This window comes from Microplitis mediator, chromosome 2, assembly GCF_029852145.1.
Source record: "Microplitis mediator isolate UGA2020A chromosome 2, iyMicMedi2.1, whole genome shotgun sequence".
Classification (NCBI taxonomy): Eukaryota; Metazoa; Arthropoda; class Insecta; order Hymenoptera; family Braconidae; genus Microplitis; species Microplitis mediator.
This window is the reverse complement of record NC_079970.1, coordinates 4,814,215-4,832,597: the sequence shown is the minus strand read 5'-3', so window position 1 is coordinate 4,832,597 and position 18,383 is coordinate 4,814,215. Positions and strand designations below refer to the sequence as shown.

The 18,383-nt window shown below is 31.9% G+C and overlaps 1 protein-coding gene across 6 annotated transcripts in view; it reads left to right on the top strand.

The window, feature by feature from the left end:
- LOC130663428 (zeta-sarcoglycan) overlaps nucleotides 1-18,383 on the top strand; it is a 131,809-nt gene that overhangs the window by 83,662 nt on the left and 29,764 nt on the right. For 3 of the 6 annotated variants that reach the window (XM_057462643.1, XM_057462644.1, XM_057462646.1), the window contains one exon: nucleotides 7,670-7,725. In XM_057462643.1, coding sequence (XP_057318626.1) covers nucleotides 7,670-7,725 — 56 coding nt within the window. Of the gene's footprint in view, nucleotides 1-3,956; nucleotides 3,988-4,596; nucleotides 4,833-5,849; nucleotides 6,479-7,669; nucleotides 7,726-18,383 lie in introns of those variants that run through there. The other 3 variants (XM_057462648.1, XM_057462647.1, XM_057462645.1) reach the window with 3 other exon arrangements.

The window sequence follows — 18,383 nt, the reverse complement described above, 5'->3', positions numbered from 1 at the left end:
ATTTATTACGATTACCTCTCAAACGGTTCCAATTACGCGGAAAAAAACTCGAACCGAAGTCTAAGGCATACTTTGAACCTAAATAAGCATTGAAAACCTACATGAAACTTTTCAGGACATTATCATTGTAAAAGCTTGAAGTGGACCTACTTAGACTTCCCGAGTCAAAAAACAAATTCGGATTTACGTCTCAAAGTTCTCAATGAGGTTTTTGAGGATCAATTTAGAATTTGAAGATTGACAACAGTATAGAAAGTTATCCTAATTTAGTCCTCAAAGTAGTAGCTACGACTAATTTTACCACTTTGAGGACTAAACTGGAATCACATAATCTGGATTAGAGCCTCAAAATACTCAGAACATACAGGAATAATTTTATCCACATTTGAACTTCAAAAGTCTCATTTGAGGTATTCTCTCCCCTCCCTTTATCTATCTAAAATTTTTCAAAGTCCGAACTATAACTTTTCATTCGTTGAGGATTTTGAGGTCTTGATTATAATTTAAAATCGATAAATTATTCGCATTTAGACCTCATAGTTCTCATTAAGGACTTTTAGTACTAAAGTAGAGTAAAGTTACTTTCTAGGCGGAAAATGAAACATCAAAGGAATTGAGGCTTTTGAGGACTAAACTATAATTTGTGTTTTGACTCGGGTTACGAAGGCTTGAATTGAACTTACTTGAACTTATAGAGGCGTGAATTAGACCTGCATAGACATAAATCGTGAAACGAACGTACCTAGATTTAACAGAAAGAATGACTTGGAAGGAATACTATAAGAAAGTAAAATTGTTAAATTCGCGGACTACTGGAAAATTGATGCATGTGATCCAGTCATTTCTCCGTAGGCTAATGATACCCAAGGGTGGATTGACTCCCACAGGCAGTCTGGGACTAACAGAGGCTCGATTTAGAAAATTCAGAGTTCGTTCGTTCTATGATACATGTCTTTGTAGGTTTAATTAATGCTTTTGTAAGTCTAAGTTGGTTCATTTCAAGCTTTTACAATGATTACGTCCTAAAAAATCTATTGTAGGTTCTCAATGGTCATTTCGGTTCAAAGTATGCCTTAGATTTCGACTCGGAAAATTCCTTTAAAGTTCGAGCTCTAAATTTCAACGGAAAGACGTGCCGCAAAATTTTTTTGTTGTCTTTTCAAGAAAAATTTTATCTTTTGACTTTGTGTCTTATTGAAAAATATGTAATGCCTTCAACCAATCGATATCTGAGATCGGTATATCTATGCGACTTTTTTGAACAAAAATATTAAATTAAATAATAATTAAAAGTAAAGAACATATGAGTGTTAAAATTACAAACCCAATAAACCGATAAGAAGCCCTCTGGTTCAGTAATGCAAAACTGATCGAGAAAAAGGATATTCTCAGGTCGGGTGTACAAGGCAAACGCGTCAGTGGTATTTTCCAGCGAGTTCACCCCATTAAACATTTTTGCTATCCCAGTTGGATCTAGGAGGCGCTGGGAGGGAAAGAGTGAGAGCCAGCGACTGAGTCGAGGGCAAAAGGGAGTGCTGGGGAGGGTGGCGAGTGTAGAGGGAGGACGAGAGTAGAAAGCCGGATACAGAGTGTAGAGGTCGGAGCGGGGATCGAGAATTGCTAGCCGTCGACACCTGTTGCTTCTTTTCCACTGCTCTCATCTTCCCTACTCTCTCAGTTCCTTTATTTTTATTCCTCCTTCTTTTTCTCCATCTCCCGTTCATCTTTCCACGTACTCACTCTTCAATTTTCTCGTCGCACGTAACATTCAGACACAACGTCTCGAGGCTGAACCTAATTTCGACACGAAAAAACACCGTCCACATTTTTACTCAGATCATGAAGAGAAATCTCTCTTGTTGTCATGGATATTGATGATACTACATCACTATGCCCTTTAAAATAATACATTTTTTTACTTATTTTGTTTGTTTTAAGTTATTTATAAAATTATTTGTTTTCATTTCATTACGATGGATAAATTATTTGGTTATTAAAACAAACAGAACATTGTTTTTAAATAATTCCAATAGCAAAACTTCTGTCTATCAACGTAACATCTTTACCCATAACAAATACAACAGTCTAATATTTCGGTTGTCTAGACAAATATTTCCCAACATTAATATAAATAAACTGAGCTAATTAATTTGGCTGTTTCTGTGCTCAATTAATTATTTTAATCGACTGAAACATAATGAAAAAAAATAACTAATTAGTATTAGGTTATTAATTTAATCGTTTTATTTAATTAATTAATACTCGTTTGATAAAATATATCTAAAGTGTCTGATACTTAGACACCTCAAAGGCGATATCTCGGGTTTCATCTAAATTCACTGGATGTCAGACTGAAGCCAGCCAAATTGAGGCAAACACGAGGATATCTTGTGGGTTGATCTCTTTGATACAGCCAAGAGACTTTGCCATTTAGCTTAGCGTCAAAAAGCTCAAGGTATTTCACAAAATGAAATCACGGATACAGAAAAAAATATAAAAAGACCAGTATTTTATCCAGACTAACTTTGCAGAGCGATAAGTGGTGATGTCTATTGAATTTACTCTGGAAGTAGCGGATTTCTGGGGGATTATCTTATTATCGGTGACACTGCGTTACATGCTCGATATGTCATCTAGTCCTGTATCTCATCTTGGAATATTGCCCGTCCGACGTGTATAGACAAGCTTCTATTCAACGACACCCCGTCCTCGAACCTGATCCTCGATCTACACATGACCGATTTCCATTGTTGCGCAGCTTAATTATGTTCTCAAATCCCTCTTGTTCCTCGACAAGGTACACACATCATATGAAATCGATTTACCGCGCAGACTTTCGCTTCCATACTCAGCCCAGTTCAAATTCAGCTTTTACATCATAGCAATTTTTTTATTAAATCATCTAATGATTTAAAAAAAAATCTATGACTTTCACCACAAAATTACTTGACACTAAATTATTATCACAATAACAGTAATAATATAACCCAATAAGGGTAAATTTAAAACAAAGTTTACGGGATAAAATATAATTCAAGTCCAACTAGTAACAACATATCTTAAATCCTGAACAAAGTTATGATTTTTGGCCTTACTTTCGGTCCAAATTTAAAGAGACGACGGAAACAGCTTTCGTCTAGGAGTACTGAGAGTACAAGGGTGTCGAGAGTAGTCTAGACTAGAGGACTCGTACTCCTGCCCACTGATACTGTAATACTGATACCAGTACTAGTAGTACAGAGTCAGAGTAAGAAAGTAGATAAGGAAAAGGAGCTGACTACGCCACGTAGAGAAGCCTGCTGTATATAATAAGGAAGAGGAAACGGAACAGGAAGAGGAGTCACGGCTCGACTATAAATACACTGCAGCACCTGCATCTAACGTCCACCTCCCGCCCTCTCCCGCTAGACTAAATCCTTCTCTCTTACTATTTGCCTCACACCTCGTGTCTGTCTCTACATATATATTTATGTCCATGTATGGATCTATGTATTCGTGCCAAACTACTACATATATTATATATAATACATGTACTTATACATAGACAAGAACAGTGTTGTCGCACTTGGACGATACAAACCCCTTGTACATATTCGATTACATACACTTGCTCTTCGATCATATATATATATATATATATATATAGATACATGCCTCTTGTTCTACTCTCCCTGCACAAGAGATTGCCTCTATATACTATCCACACACTTTACTATGTACATTGTATACACAATTACAGTGATTGTCGGAAATACTCCTACTTGTGGGTAATTACATGTCCGACAATAATGAGCAATTTATATTAAACAAAAATATTATTTAACTTAATAATAACTTATTATTTATATATTATACCGACAAGTTATAAATAATTTAATGGCCATCGGTGTAAACTCTCATAATGTTTATTAATAAATACCGGCTGGTTATAAAGCTGTAGTATTAGAATTCGCAATTGGTTTATATAACGAGCTGTGAGTCAATACCGTGAGTATTAAACGCCAGATTAAATAAACAATCGCAAGTAAATATTTATAATAAAGTAGAGAGGGTTAAATATTTATGGGTGTGTTTTATTAAAAAGTATCATGTGAAAACGTAGCGCTGGTACTGAATAAGACATAACGTGCACTAAAATGAAAATGCTTTTGAGCTTTTCTTAAATCATGTTTATAAGTTATGTACACGAGTGTGTGTCTGTGTATGGAAGTGTATAACGTTTACAGGGTCACAAAATAGCATTAATGTTGTCGCATACGTTTTAAACGTGACCGCAACCTCGGCTGGACCACCGAGAAATTGTCCATAAAGTTATCTAAAATAGAAATTACTTGTGACAAGCTCACTGTAACACGACGTACATTGAAATAACCATATGTGCACTTGCACTCGCACAAATTTCTAATGCTACATTACAGACACGTACAAACATCTGGAACGCTCATGGAACGAGACCTTGCGCTCTATGCTCTATCATGGAAACTGCTGCGAGTGTACCGACCTCTGCAGTGACGCCATAAGAACTACTAAAAATATGCTTTAAATATATATTTATATACAAACAGATATATTTATGTAAATGTCTCTTTTGCATTCGCTAAATGATTGATGTGCCGCGATCGATCAATTTATCGCGGAATCGGATTACGGTGGAAAAAAAGGCTTTGACTCTAAATAAAAAAAAAGTTAATGCAGAAAGTTTGTTTTTGTTTGATATTTTTGTTTGCTAAGTAACTCGTGTACACGAATTAAAAGGCAAAAATGTCCAGAGAATACGAGAGGCGAACATTAAAACAAGTTAAAGAGAAATATAATTAAATGGGAGAACAAAGGTAAAGTTTGGATAAGTATGTTGTACGTTTTACCACCTTAGGATAATTATTATTTTTTTGTTCAGAGTACTGAGTACTAATTAAAGAACAAACAATAGTTTATTAAAGAAATACCAATTCTTTGACACTTTGCACAAGACAATTAAGTGGTAAATAAATAAAAAAATAAAAGTACTTTGATGTTCACTATTTATGTGGGATGGAATCGTTGTTTATTTTATAATAGATCGGCAATCGATGCATCTATCCTAGAGACCAGTAAAGAACCGAAGAAAAAAGAACTCGGTGCTAAAAGATTTAGCATGAAAAATCGCCAGACTTTTCCACCTCTAGAATGCATAAATATTTAAGCGTCGCACGTTTCCTGCTCGGTCGTACCCATTTTTATCTTTCGATTCTTCGCTTCTTGCAATACCAGCTCACACAATTTTCCCTATTTTTCGGCGCCAGAAGAGCCTCAATTTCATAAACAGCCGAGCCCCTTGGAAATCCTTCTCCGCGATGCTCCCACTGGGCATATTACCCACCAAAAAAAAAAAAAAACAACAACAAAAACTAATCCAACGATGAAATCCGACGGAAATAGCATCCAGGCAACTTCTGGGGCTCTGTAGATTCGTATAAACTTTAAGAGCAAAGTAAAAGTAACAAAGAGTAAGAGAGAGTACAAGAGAGAGTGAGTTTTCTGATGAAGAAAGAAAATAAATAAATATATAGAAGAGCCCAGTAAACCCGTCGTTTATTCTTCCGTCGGACCAACATGGCTACCGACCACTTTAGACCCATTTCTCCTCGCTATACTATTTCCGTTTTTTTATTTTTTACATTTTCTCTGTACACACGTTCTCACATACATGCTATAGGTGAACTACAATCTCCCGGTTTATTTCTGTCGGCATTCCCAAGGAGACACGTCGTCTTTTTCTGCTTCTTCTTATATATATTATTTACTTTTTTTTTTTAATCGTCTATTTTGTTGTCTCTTCATACTCTCACCCACTCTACTCAGATGTATTTTTAACCGGCTACAGAGCACCTTGCGTTACTACGACCTGAACTGCTATCGTTTGTTAAATAAATATCGATAATTTTTAAGTTAATTTACTACTTGGAATAATTAACAAACTCATACTTGTAATTAATAGGAAAGTTTATTTAATGCTTTGTCTCGAAAAAGTTTTAGTGTTCGTCTCATTCTCACAGCCAACAGCCGACTATCTAATCTTAAGACTTAGTCCCTCACTCAGTTATTACTCGGCATAATTCTGTTGGCAGAACAACCAACTTCCGCGCTCGCGTACTACCGAACACTAGGTTACACTTACTTAAATTCAATGTACACTGTCATATAGTGCGCGGCTATAACTTTTAGTCTTAAACTTTGTCCAAGTATTTTAAACTCGACGATTTAATTAAAAGTCGTTAAAAATACGCAACTCGGTTGTTTAAAATCGATTTATTTATTCATTTCATCATCTGAATTATTTTAAGTGTGATAATTAAAATTTATTGATGACAACAAATAAAATATTTAACGTGTCATAAAATATGCAAGTTAATTAAAACAGAAAATAGTAATAAAAGTTAATTATTTATTTCCGTCATCAAAATGTCACGTTATATTTAATTCATCAACATCAGCACCGGTAAGTGTCGAGTCCGTTATTTACGGACCATTATTGGTTATAATAAATCCTAATAAATTTATATCAATCGACGATAGTTTAAAAATTCACATTCGTCATTTTATCAATAGAAATTAATTTTTTTTTATTTTTTAAAAAAACTCAGTGATTGTCCGGGTGAAAATATTTGAGCGAAAATGCACCGGAAAGGCTAAATCTTGTCGAAATCACGCAATTTTATTCCAAGAGGCCTAAATTTCACTGAAGTCACGGCCATACCATAGAATTTCATTAAAAAATTCCTAAAATTGGCAGAAATATGCCGAAATTTTATTATTTTCCAATAAACAGGCCGAAAAAATTGATTCGGCCTATTTTCGGTCATATTTTTTTAAAAATAAAACTATAGAACTTCTAAAAATTTTCAGCAATTCAATATGGAACAGAAAATTTTGAAGTTTTTTAGGCCTAGTTATCGGGCAAATTTCGGGCTTGTGTTCACTACCTGGACTTTTTGTCGTCCACTTTTCGACGGAGAAAAAATTCCATTATTTTCTTGACTTAAAATTTTTTACCCTAGTGGTTCTCATGTCAAAAAACAAAATTTAAAACAACCAGTATGTGGTTACTGATGTGTACAAAAGTAATTTATAAAAAAAGTCAATGTATTACTGTAATAAAGGAAAAGAAGTAGTTGTCGTGAGCTCGTTTGCTATGTTCGTAGGGTTAACCGCCACGTTTGTTAACGTCACTCGAAAAACGACATCGTTCCTGGCACCTTGGTACTCGCCATTGCTACGACAACTCTGGCAATAAACTATCAATTTTATTTACGACTTTACAAAAAAAGAAAAATCTATTACATTTACTTTTTTCCTTTCGCTGGCTGAAAATACTATATAATATATAACCTAACGTAACGTAATATAATATTTAACTTACCAATGTTTTTATTGCAACAATTTTATTTATATTTTTTAATTTATCGAAGAAACTCCCGCATTTACGCCCTCAAAATAAACTTCTCGAGCTGATATCTCTTGGGAAGTTTAGTATCAACCTTCAGTTTATTGCGATCTAGATCTAAGACCGAATTACATTAAAGTTAACGATCCTAAAAAATGTTATTACTTGTTACTAATCGTGAAATTACTATTACACTCCTCATATTTATGTATAATTTTTAAATTTATGTTTTAATTTTTGTTGCAGACTGGAAGTAATTATAGGATATCAGAAACTTCGCCGCACACTGAGTACAAGCTGAGGTAAGTGATTTTCCAAATTAATCTGATAAAATGATTGAATTATTGATAACTTTAAAATATAAACTTGTCGAGTATTGAAAATTATTCGCTTAATTAAATTTTTTGAGATACGATCGAACAAATTGATCGCTAATAATTTATAAGAACTAAAATAGTTGACCCAATTGGTGGGAGTTGTAACCTACCCGATCTCTCAGTCGACCTTTCGAAAGATAAAATTATAATCGTGCAGTTTTGCTAACTCTATCTGATCTTAATTAATTTTTAATATCAACAACTAAATATGCAATGAAAATTATATCAAGTTTTGATAGTCGCGGCATCGAAGCAAAAGCTGTCACAATTGATTTTAGAATTTCATAACAGTTGCTCAATACAATTAATTATTGAAGGCATTTTTAATTAAAGTGATATAAATAGTGACTAGTATTTAGCTCAACAATAACTCTGTTAAATCTGTTAAATAATTATCGAGCATTTTAAAAGACCAATCAAGCTTCCGTGTCTGTGGGAAATATAATTATACTAAGCGAAACTTGCACAAAACGATTATCTTTAACGCCACCTGTTATTCCCAGGTACCAGTCACGATTACATCGATACTAGTTTAATTTATAAAATTAATTCAACATCTATTATTTACTTGGTAAATTTATTAAACTTTGTTCTGCATTGCACTGCGAAAAATCGGGAGTGAATGCGGATTTCATTTAAACTCGAATTCACTTCGTCACTTAAAGTTCCGCAGTTTTAAAAAAAAATACTCTACATGCGGAGTAAATAGGGAGTTTGTTTTTTCAGATGAGTGATTTCGGAGTGATCTGGATTTTATTTAAATCTGCATTCACTCCGATTCGGACTTTCAATATTAAAATAAACTCCCTTTTAAAGTGAATTTCACTCCAAACCAATTTTCATATTAAAATAAATTCCCTTACGGAGTAAATTTTACTCCGAGGGGATCAAATAAATAAACAGTCATCTGCTCCACGTTCACTCCGGATTTAATCTGCACTGTAAAAAATTTTTTGGACCCGGTGTAGTGTAAATGTCTCAGTGTAAAAATTTTGTTGTGAAAATTACACCAAATAAATATATTTGGTACAACAAAATATGACAGTTGATTCAAATAATTTTATAATTTGACGGAAATATATAATTTATTTGTGGTAAGCAATTGATTAATTTGTGGTAACAATATTAAATTTGTGACAAATAACCTAAAATTGGCCGATACTACATATATTTGAAGCCCTTATTTATTTGTAGCAATTGGATCATTTTTTTACCACAAATAAATCACTTATTTCACGCAATTAAACTACTCAAATATATTATATCTTTCTCACAATTAAATATTTATTTGGCCATATCCAAATATACGATTTTTTTGGCTCAAATAAATCTTTTTTTCAGTGTAGTTATTGAATAAGTAGTATAAATATTCAACATTATTTGTTGATCATTAATTAAAATTATATCGAGTAACACGGAATGGTGTAAAAGAAAGTAGATTTCACCGTGTTAAAATTACACTGATGGAAAATTTATACCCAAAAAATTTTACACCGTTATTTTACACTACACGGCCGTGTAAAGTTCTCCGGGTCCATTTTTACACCGAAATTTTTTACAGTGTGCGTTCACTTCATTATAATTTTTTACAGTGCATCCATTGATTATTATTATTATTGAGTCATTATTCTGTAAGTATTATTGATGACCCAAGTAATTGATGTGTTAGTAGACCGTATAATGCACGTGGATTTTAAAAATCCATCACTTGTTCTCGTCAGGCAACTTTCCAGATTTTCAGTTGACATTTCCGGTGGCTTTAGTCCAAATCATCTTGACTTATTGCCACCATTAAACCTATATTTACATTAAACATTCAAGTATTTATGTATCATGAGTTATGATAAATATCTTCTTTTCTTTAATTTTCTCGGTTGAATTAAGAGATTTTTATTCCCAATCGTTTGCTGTATTTGGTTAATTTTTACTGACGTGTCTACTAATGGTTCAATTAGAGGTGTCGCTTTGCGACCGTGCAGCTTTCTCACTGCGTTAAATTAATTACGTACGATTATATGACCTGCGCTTATGTCGCTCGAACACGCGTCGTTCAATGTACTACAGTACAGTCGTTTACTGCATTAGCACAGTGAATTGCTGGTTGCCATTCAGAAATATACCACACAAATCTGTGTGCGGTTAAATATTTCACCGATGTTTTTATTTAGGGATCTAATTATATTTGGTCACGCAAACATACGATATAAATACATTTTAAAAACGAAAACGGCATTACTACACTTTGCTACGACTATTACAGTGACGAAATTGGTGTGATTTAATGGGGTATTTTTTTATTTTATCGACAGAAAGATCAATAAAATTTGTTATGAAATTAGCAAGCCAGTGGATCTCAATACAGATGCGAGCTTCTGATGATAAAAATATTTTTTTTTTTATTGAAAATCTTTAGATTGAGAGGTATCACGAATGTTGGCCTGCGGACATCAAATCCTCGACTTTATAATAATTTATTTACTTTATTTACTCATTTAATTTTTTCAGTAACATTGCAAGCGTGGGTGTGTTAACATACTATTGTGATTACACATAGACAAAACCTTTGAAAAAAGGACACATTACCGATTTACAACGTCGCGGATTTAACGTCTGCGGATTAAACATTAGGGAACCTTTTTTTTAGTTTTGTTTCTGTTTACTATAACGCATTGATCTGCCTTTTAAAACAATTATTTCTCATTCAAAAACAGTCGATCTCTAGTTTTATTCTCCATGCAAAGACAGTATTTTTTATCAAAAAATATTCCCAAATTTTTGTCGAAAAAATTCAAAACATTTACTGACAAGTTTCTCAATCTGGTTCCCTGTTTTGAATTTTTTCGACAAAAATTTGGGAATATTTTTTGATAAAAAATACTGTCTTTGCATGGAGAATAAAACTAGAGATCGACTGTTTTTGAATGAGAAATAATTGTTTTAAAAGGCAGATCAATGCGTTTTAGTAAACAGAAACAAAACTGAAAAAAATAAGAGGAAAAAATACGAGCGACACGTATGAGAAAATAAATCGCTGCGTTGGGCGTGAGAATCGTGAATGAAAAGTTTTTGGCGTCGAATTAAAATGAACGAGTTACGTGGATACTAGTAACGTGAGATTTGTTACACACCAGGGTTTTCAAACTTTAACAGACAGTATAGATTTTTCAAAACTAAAATACTCAAATTTAATAACAATTATTCAATTTTTACATATATTTATTTATAAATATAAATATTTTTTTTTATTATTTTACAGTCATTGTTTAAAAATATGCAATTAAAAAGTCGTTAATTATTTATCGCAATTAAATTTTGGGACATAAAATTATTGTTTGCTCTGCCTGTAAACTGCAACGAAATATTTTACACGATATTAATTAGCTTTGACTTAATTAATTGAAATTAAAAAGTAAAATTCTGATGAAATTGTTAATTTTAATTTGAATTAATATTTCAATTTATTGATATTAATTATTAACTCTCGATAGCTTTGAATTTTTTTTCTATAATTAAACTTGCTCTTTAAAATTATCACAATCCATTTGAATGAAAGCGGGATGAGCTTGACGACCGTCACGGCCAAGTAGAAAATCCGTTAAAACTGGATTGAAAGAAAATACGTTTGCGTTATTTCAGGCATCTGCCAGTGTTAGTTTACGAAAAAAAAAAAAAAAAAAAATTTATACGTCGAACAGCAAAAGCATTTATCTAGCTTCGTTATCACTATTTAAATCGTCTGCCACCCGTACAGAAAAAAGCCTCCTCTCTCTTCTCTCTTCCCTCTACAGAAGCTCTTCATTTACTGTATTTCAGTTCATGAAAAAAAATAAATTTGACTTTATGGAAATAAGTAAAGAGTTGAAAGAAAGGGGTTTTTTAAACTGTAGGTTTAAACTTTTTTATTTCTTCAACACGACCGCGACTCCATGGCTCGTTGACTAAATAAACGGAACTGTATCTCTGACCTCTATTATTACAGCGCTGAATTTCAGATTTAAAAATAAATGGACCAACGTTTTCGTTGAAATTTTTTTTTTATTTCATTTAAAACTCTTTCAATTTTATTTTTCATTACAAAAATATTTTACTTATACTAGTCAAATAAATTCAACCATTTTTATAAAATATTTTGTCCAGAGCAGACGCACACGATAATTTTTATTTAATTTTAAACTCTTGACATTATTGAGACTATGGTAATTTTTTTTTTTAAGAAAATCAATTGAGAAAAAAATTTCTGTAGCAAAACTGTATTTTTACAGAACGTAATCCACCAGCGATGATCTCTCAGGTTCCTCTCCCTCTCTCTCTCTCTATCTGTGTCCATAAACGGGCATTGTTACTTGGCATAAAATATGGATTATTCTGGTTATTTGCATTCGAAAAATAAGCCGACAACTTTTGAGCGCAAAATAAATCGAATGTTATTTCACGCGGCTCAGTGAATTTCCATGTCCCCGGGGAAAATACTCGAGGATTTTCAGCGCAACAGTAATACTCACATTTTATTCATATAGTCGTGAAAAAATACTTAATAAAAAAATATATAATTTAATAAATCGAATATAAACGAACAATAAAAAAAAAATTCCCCGTTTAAAATAAACAACTTGCACGCAACAGTAAAATATTAACGGATTATTGTCGATATTAGCCGCTAAGTAGATTATAAATAATTACATATTTAAAATAATGTGTTTTAAAAACAAATTAAAAAATATTTAAAAAACAGGATTTATGTTTTAAAATGATATTAAATAATCAGAGGATAAACGAGAGCCTCTATTTCGAGGAACAAATCATGTAGGTGGAGGTGTGAAAATGTGTGTTAATATGTGTGGGGGAGTGTACATGGGAATGGGAGAGAAAGGGAATTTATATCTGCTCGTATCGATACAATACTCAGCGAGCACAAAACTCACGTAAATAATCGTTATTACGTGTGACGGTGACGACCGAGGATGACGAGATTGCATTACCACCTCGTTGGTGTCCACCACAACTCATGTTTTCCGTTCATTTCTACCTGTTATATAACGACGCCTGCGTTCCATCAAACGCCAACTATATTAATTCAATTTCATGTTTTTCCTTTCCCGCCGCCGCTCAGCCAACCATTTTATGGCCTTTAAATTTATTTTTCACGTTTGATCAAATGTTTTACTTTGTACGAGGCCACGTAAAGTAAATAAAATTCTCCAACCTTTACTTTACTTTAAGCTGTCAAAAAAATAAATATTATGAAATATATATTACGGCAAGGGAAATTAATAAATAAATAAAAATATATACAGTAAAATGGCGCAAGATTTTTCAATCAGTGCATTGGCACTTTCCAAAGTCTTCTCAAAGACTGACACTTTAATTTTATTTCCAATAACTTTTTAATCATCACGAACTACGGGTGATTTTAAACTTTTTTATTTGCACTTAATAACATAAAAATTTGAGTTTATTATAAAATAAAATAAAAAAAACGTATGTATTCAACAGAGGTACTATAGGCATAAGTATTTGTGAATTTTTATTTGCTCATTTTCCCTCGGCAGAATAAAAATAAATAAAACTGAGCTAAAGATACGGGAGTACAGTTGGGTCACGAGTGGTTTGGAATAAAACTGCCGGGACCATGTGTCGCGTGATTACAATTCCGATGCAAATCGAATGAACCAATCATAAGTCCCGGCGGAGTCATCTCTATTCTTGAGCGCTATCGTTCTTCTTCCTCCTCATCGCCTACATTTTTTCTTCCCTATTTTATTTCACCTCGGCCTCTACTTCTACCTCTACCTCTACCTCTATCTCTACCTCTACCTCCACCTCCAACTCTATATCTCTACCTCAACTTTTTTTCCTTCCCTCCTTTTACTTGTCTCTCTGAATAAAAAGAAATCCCATACACTTTTTTTACTCAATATTTTTTTTCCACTTTTCTCCTCCATTTCACACTGCTCTCATTTCATCATTTCCCTTTTATTTCCTCTTTTTATTAACGTAACATTCCCGTTTCTCATTTCATTCGTTTATTATTTATCAATAAAAAAATATATTCCATGCCGCTCTATGACTCAATAACTATGATAATTTTTTTTCTTTATCAATATCATTGTTTTTTTTTTTTTTTTTTTTTTTTTAATAACGTAATGGAGATAAATCGATTTATTACATAAAAAAAATAAACTTTGAAAATTAGTGTTTGAAATATGATCCTGAAGTAAACCGACCATTAAAAATTTCCGGATTTTTTTTTCAACAACTCAATACAAAAAAAAAAAAAACTAAAATTGCGCACATGTAGAGAATTAAAAAAACTATAAGTGCAATTTTTTCAAATATTTTTTTAAAATAATTTATCGCTTTTAAAAAAAATCAAAAAATTATCAGAAGTCGGCTAACTTCAGTATCGCTTTGAAATTATACTCCGGAACCTGGGTGTTAGTACAGGGAATTTTTAAATTTCAAACAATAAATTTTATACTAGTCATAAATTTTTTGAGTTTCAGTTACGATTTTTAAAGTTGAAATATTATTTTTTTTTTGCATAGACAATAAATTTTATGGCTGCCCAATTTCAAAACACAGTAAGAGACAAATTTTTCAAAATCGATTTCTTAGTAATTTTAGTTTCACTGGAGTCTTGCGAAAATAATTCAATACATACTTCAAAAATTTTATTTTTGTCAGTTACTGTATTTTGAAAATGGACAGCCGTTTAATACTTATCACATATTCATTCACATTTTAATTATAAATTAAAGAATCACTATTGAGAATGATAGTATTTACGCGTCACTGTATCATTATATTTTTAATCGTTTCTCAATTTATATAGTTCATTTTTTTCCGCGTAGAACCGATAGTTTGATTGAAAGACAATCGATGATGAAAAATAGTTTAGCCAAATGCAATAAATATATAATTGTAAAATAAATAGAATCAGAGGCTGCTTATATCATTTGTCATTGACAGTTAAACCGACAGGTGTTATTTTTAAAGGATAAAATAATAAATGTTTTGGGTTATAAGAAAAACGACATCAAGTGAGTCTAGGCAAGAGTGTCACCCGTTAACATCCTATTTAGCTGACAAGTTTGTATTTTACATTCACACCCTTGTCTCTTATCTCTAGCTCACAAAAGTCTCTCGGCTTATTCAAAATGATCGGTCGTACCCATTCTGACAGACTTTATTATTTTCTCTTCTCAAACCAACACAATAAAATTAAAACATCTCAGATTTGAATTTATCACACTCAATGACACATTTTACCGTTTCTTCACTCAGATAAATGAAACTCCAGTTATCTGATCGGTATGATTCGCTAAGTACGCGAGAGTTATTTCCGCGTGAGTTATTTTTTTAATAAACTCCAGGCAGGCTCACTACTTTGCAGAATGTTAAAAAAATAAAAAATAAATAAAATTTCTCAGTCGGATAAAATATTTTAAGGTTTTTTTCCAGGTCATGTACGTGACTACAGCCCTTATTTTTTTAGCAGCATGCTAACAACTTTATCCTTGCGTAAAATATTTATTTTGAAGGCGTATGCAACCCCAGCCTCGGAATATATTAAACCAAAAACTCTATAGTCGATTAATAAAATCAATTATTGTCTAATTTGAAATTTTTTTTCATTTCTTTTACGAAATTTGTTTTATTTTCTCCTATTTTATTTAAAAGAATCATAACCGTAATTATATTTTTAGACTGTTTTCAAAAATAAATATAAGTTTAAGTAGTATTTGGAAATCTATTTTTGGTGGCTACTAAATTTTCAGTATTGCATACTACAGTCAGATATTTACGACGTTTTTTTCAGTTCAACTCAATTGTTGTTTCTATTTCGATCGCGTGATTTAACCTTGTCAAAGATTTAGTTAAACATGAAAAGAAAAAAAAAAAAACCAGATAGAGGCATCAACTTTATGCAGCATTTGCGTGTACATTGGTGTAGAAAATTTTTTTATTTATAAACAGCCTTGAAAAATGAATAAAATAATATTCTGTGAAATGCTTAAGTAAACTTGAGTTTTAGTTATTTTATTGTCTTATATGAAAAATGTATTTATTTTAAAGTTTTAAAAGAGCTAGAGTCCATTTCAGTATTTTAGAGAATCGAACTAAAAATAATAAAAAATTTAAAGAAATAGTTGAAGAAATAGTTGAGAAGTTTCTCTGTTAGCCAACTGGCTGCTTTCTAAGCGGCTTCCGTTAAAACTTTTAAGAATCCGAATAAACGTTGGTCAGACTTGGACCGATGTTTCTCGCCTTTATAACTTTTACCCACGTACTATAAATTCCATTGAAATGATTTACGTTACTCAAACTTAAATTCACAATAGAACTGTAATAAAATTCATCATCGACGTAACTATCGAATAAAACATATTTCCAAATCTCAAAATTTCGATGAATATTTTTATTATATTTTTCAATCTATCCATCGCACGTGCTTCCACATTTTCGCCCTTTCAAGATAAAATCCATTAAATCTAATTTTGAAAAATTCTCTTCGTTATCGAATTTTCACATTGACACATTTTATGTTAATTTAATTATAAAATTTAAATTCATTTATTTTATACTTATAATTGATGTGATTGATTTATCATTAAATATTCAGCGACATTTTATGTAAAAGCTGATTCAAATATTCAAATAATTTCATTAATTAAATGAGTTATTAATAATTAACCTACATTTTGTAAAAATTAAGTTTCAAGTATTTGCCAATTCATATTTAATTCAAATATACACTGAGAAAAAAAATACTTTTATTAATAATATTTACTTGATACAAAAACATATATTTTTGATAATTTTCGAGAATATATAATTTTGTCTCAAGAATTCGTAGAATTGATGAAAATAATTTTCATTTAATTCAAGTAAAGCTATTCTTTTGTTTACTCATGCACTGTAAAAAATCACCGGGGTAAGTCCAAGCGGTGTAGGTGTTAAAATTATCGGTATTAAATTTACCCCCGAAAGCGGTGTGAAAATAACGCCGCTACCGGTGTAAATATTCTGTACCGGTGTTAAAAAAAAATTATCCGGTATTAAAATAACGCCGCCACCGGTGTAAATATTTTAGACCGGTGTTAAAATAACGCCGTGTCCGGTTTAGATATTCTTTACCGGTGTTAAAATATTTTACTTTGTAAATATTTTTACTTACTCGATCACTATAATTGTTAATAAATGATATTCTTTATTAATTTGCATAAAGAACTGACATTTTTTGTGTTTTATAATCTTCAAAGTTAATACTCCAAGCGGACACAGTTTATCCTGCTTTTACACCGATTTTACTTCGCTTTTACACCGGTTACCCCGATTTAACACCGGTGAATTACTCCTCCTACACCAGTGTAATTTTATTTTAACACCGAGCGGAGTTAAAATGAATCCATTTTTAACACCGCTCTTTTTACAGTGTATTGATTATGAATTTCTTGAGAAAAGAGCATCAAATTTATTTTTGTTATTATATGAATTTGATATTATATTACACTGTAAAAAGAGCGGTGTTAAAAATGGACTCATTTTAACTCCGCCCGGTGTTAAAATAAAATTACACCGGTGTGGGAGGAGTAATTCACCGGTGTTAAAAATACCGGTGTTAAACCGGGGTATCCGGTGTAAAAGCGGAGTAAAATCGGTGTACAATCGGTGTAATAATTGTTACAATCTAGATGATTTATACAATCATCTATATGGTATTCACTACTATCGGATTGATGATAAAAATTATACCATAATTAGATAGTAATTCCTATTATTTAATTTTCTGAGTGCGTGTCTCCTGATCCACTGATTCTTAGTGAATTTCACTAATCCATTTTCAGAGGGCAGCAATCAAAATTATATAATAAATATTTTTTCAAGAATCCTCATCTAGATTTAAAGTATAAAAAGTATTATTCAGTGTATGCTAAATAAATAAATAAAGAAGCTTTTGAGTCCGTGCACTATCATCTCTCAAATAATACAAAGCAAACTCAAGAGTACAGAGAAACGGAGCTGTGGACTTAAATAAATGTAACACCTTTTGCCCTCTATTTTCTCTTTGTCAGCATTTTATTCTCAACATCTATGCACGTATATGCACACGTGTTGTGTACTTGTACATTTATAGTATTCCCACAAAGATACAACGCACTTTACTGCTTGACAAGTGCATGAGGTCACAGCAACATCTGAAGATAACCCACAAGCTCATTTCTCTTATAAATACCTTTTCACCGGGTCCATAATCCTTTAGGCAACAAAATTGTTATGTGAAAGACCGCATATATGATAAAATACACTCGACTTTTATGTACAATGATACCTTTCTCACAATTGTAGAGATAAATATACATCAAGTTAATTAGTAGGTTTGTTGGTGATACCGTAGATATATCAATTAGTTGAAATAAAGGGATGATTAGTATTCAAGCAGCGCTCAGAGCATTAAACTATTCGGCAAGAAAATAAATAGTCATAAATAGATGATAAAGAGAAAAAATAAGCTGGCTCGTTAACTTTAATTTGCGAGGACTGGGTAAGTAATTAGTGAACCTTAAAGCCTCTTTGGAGCT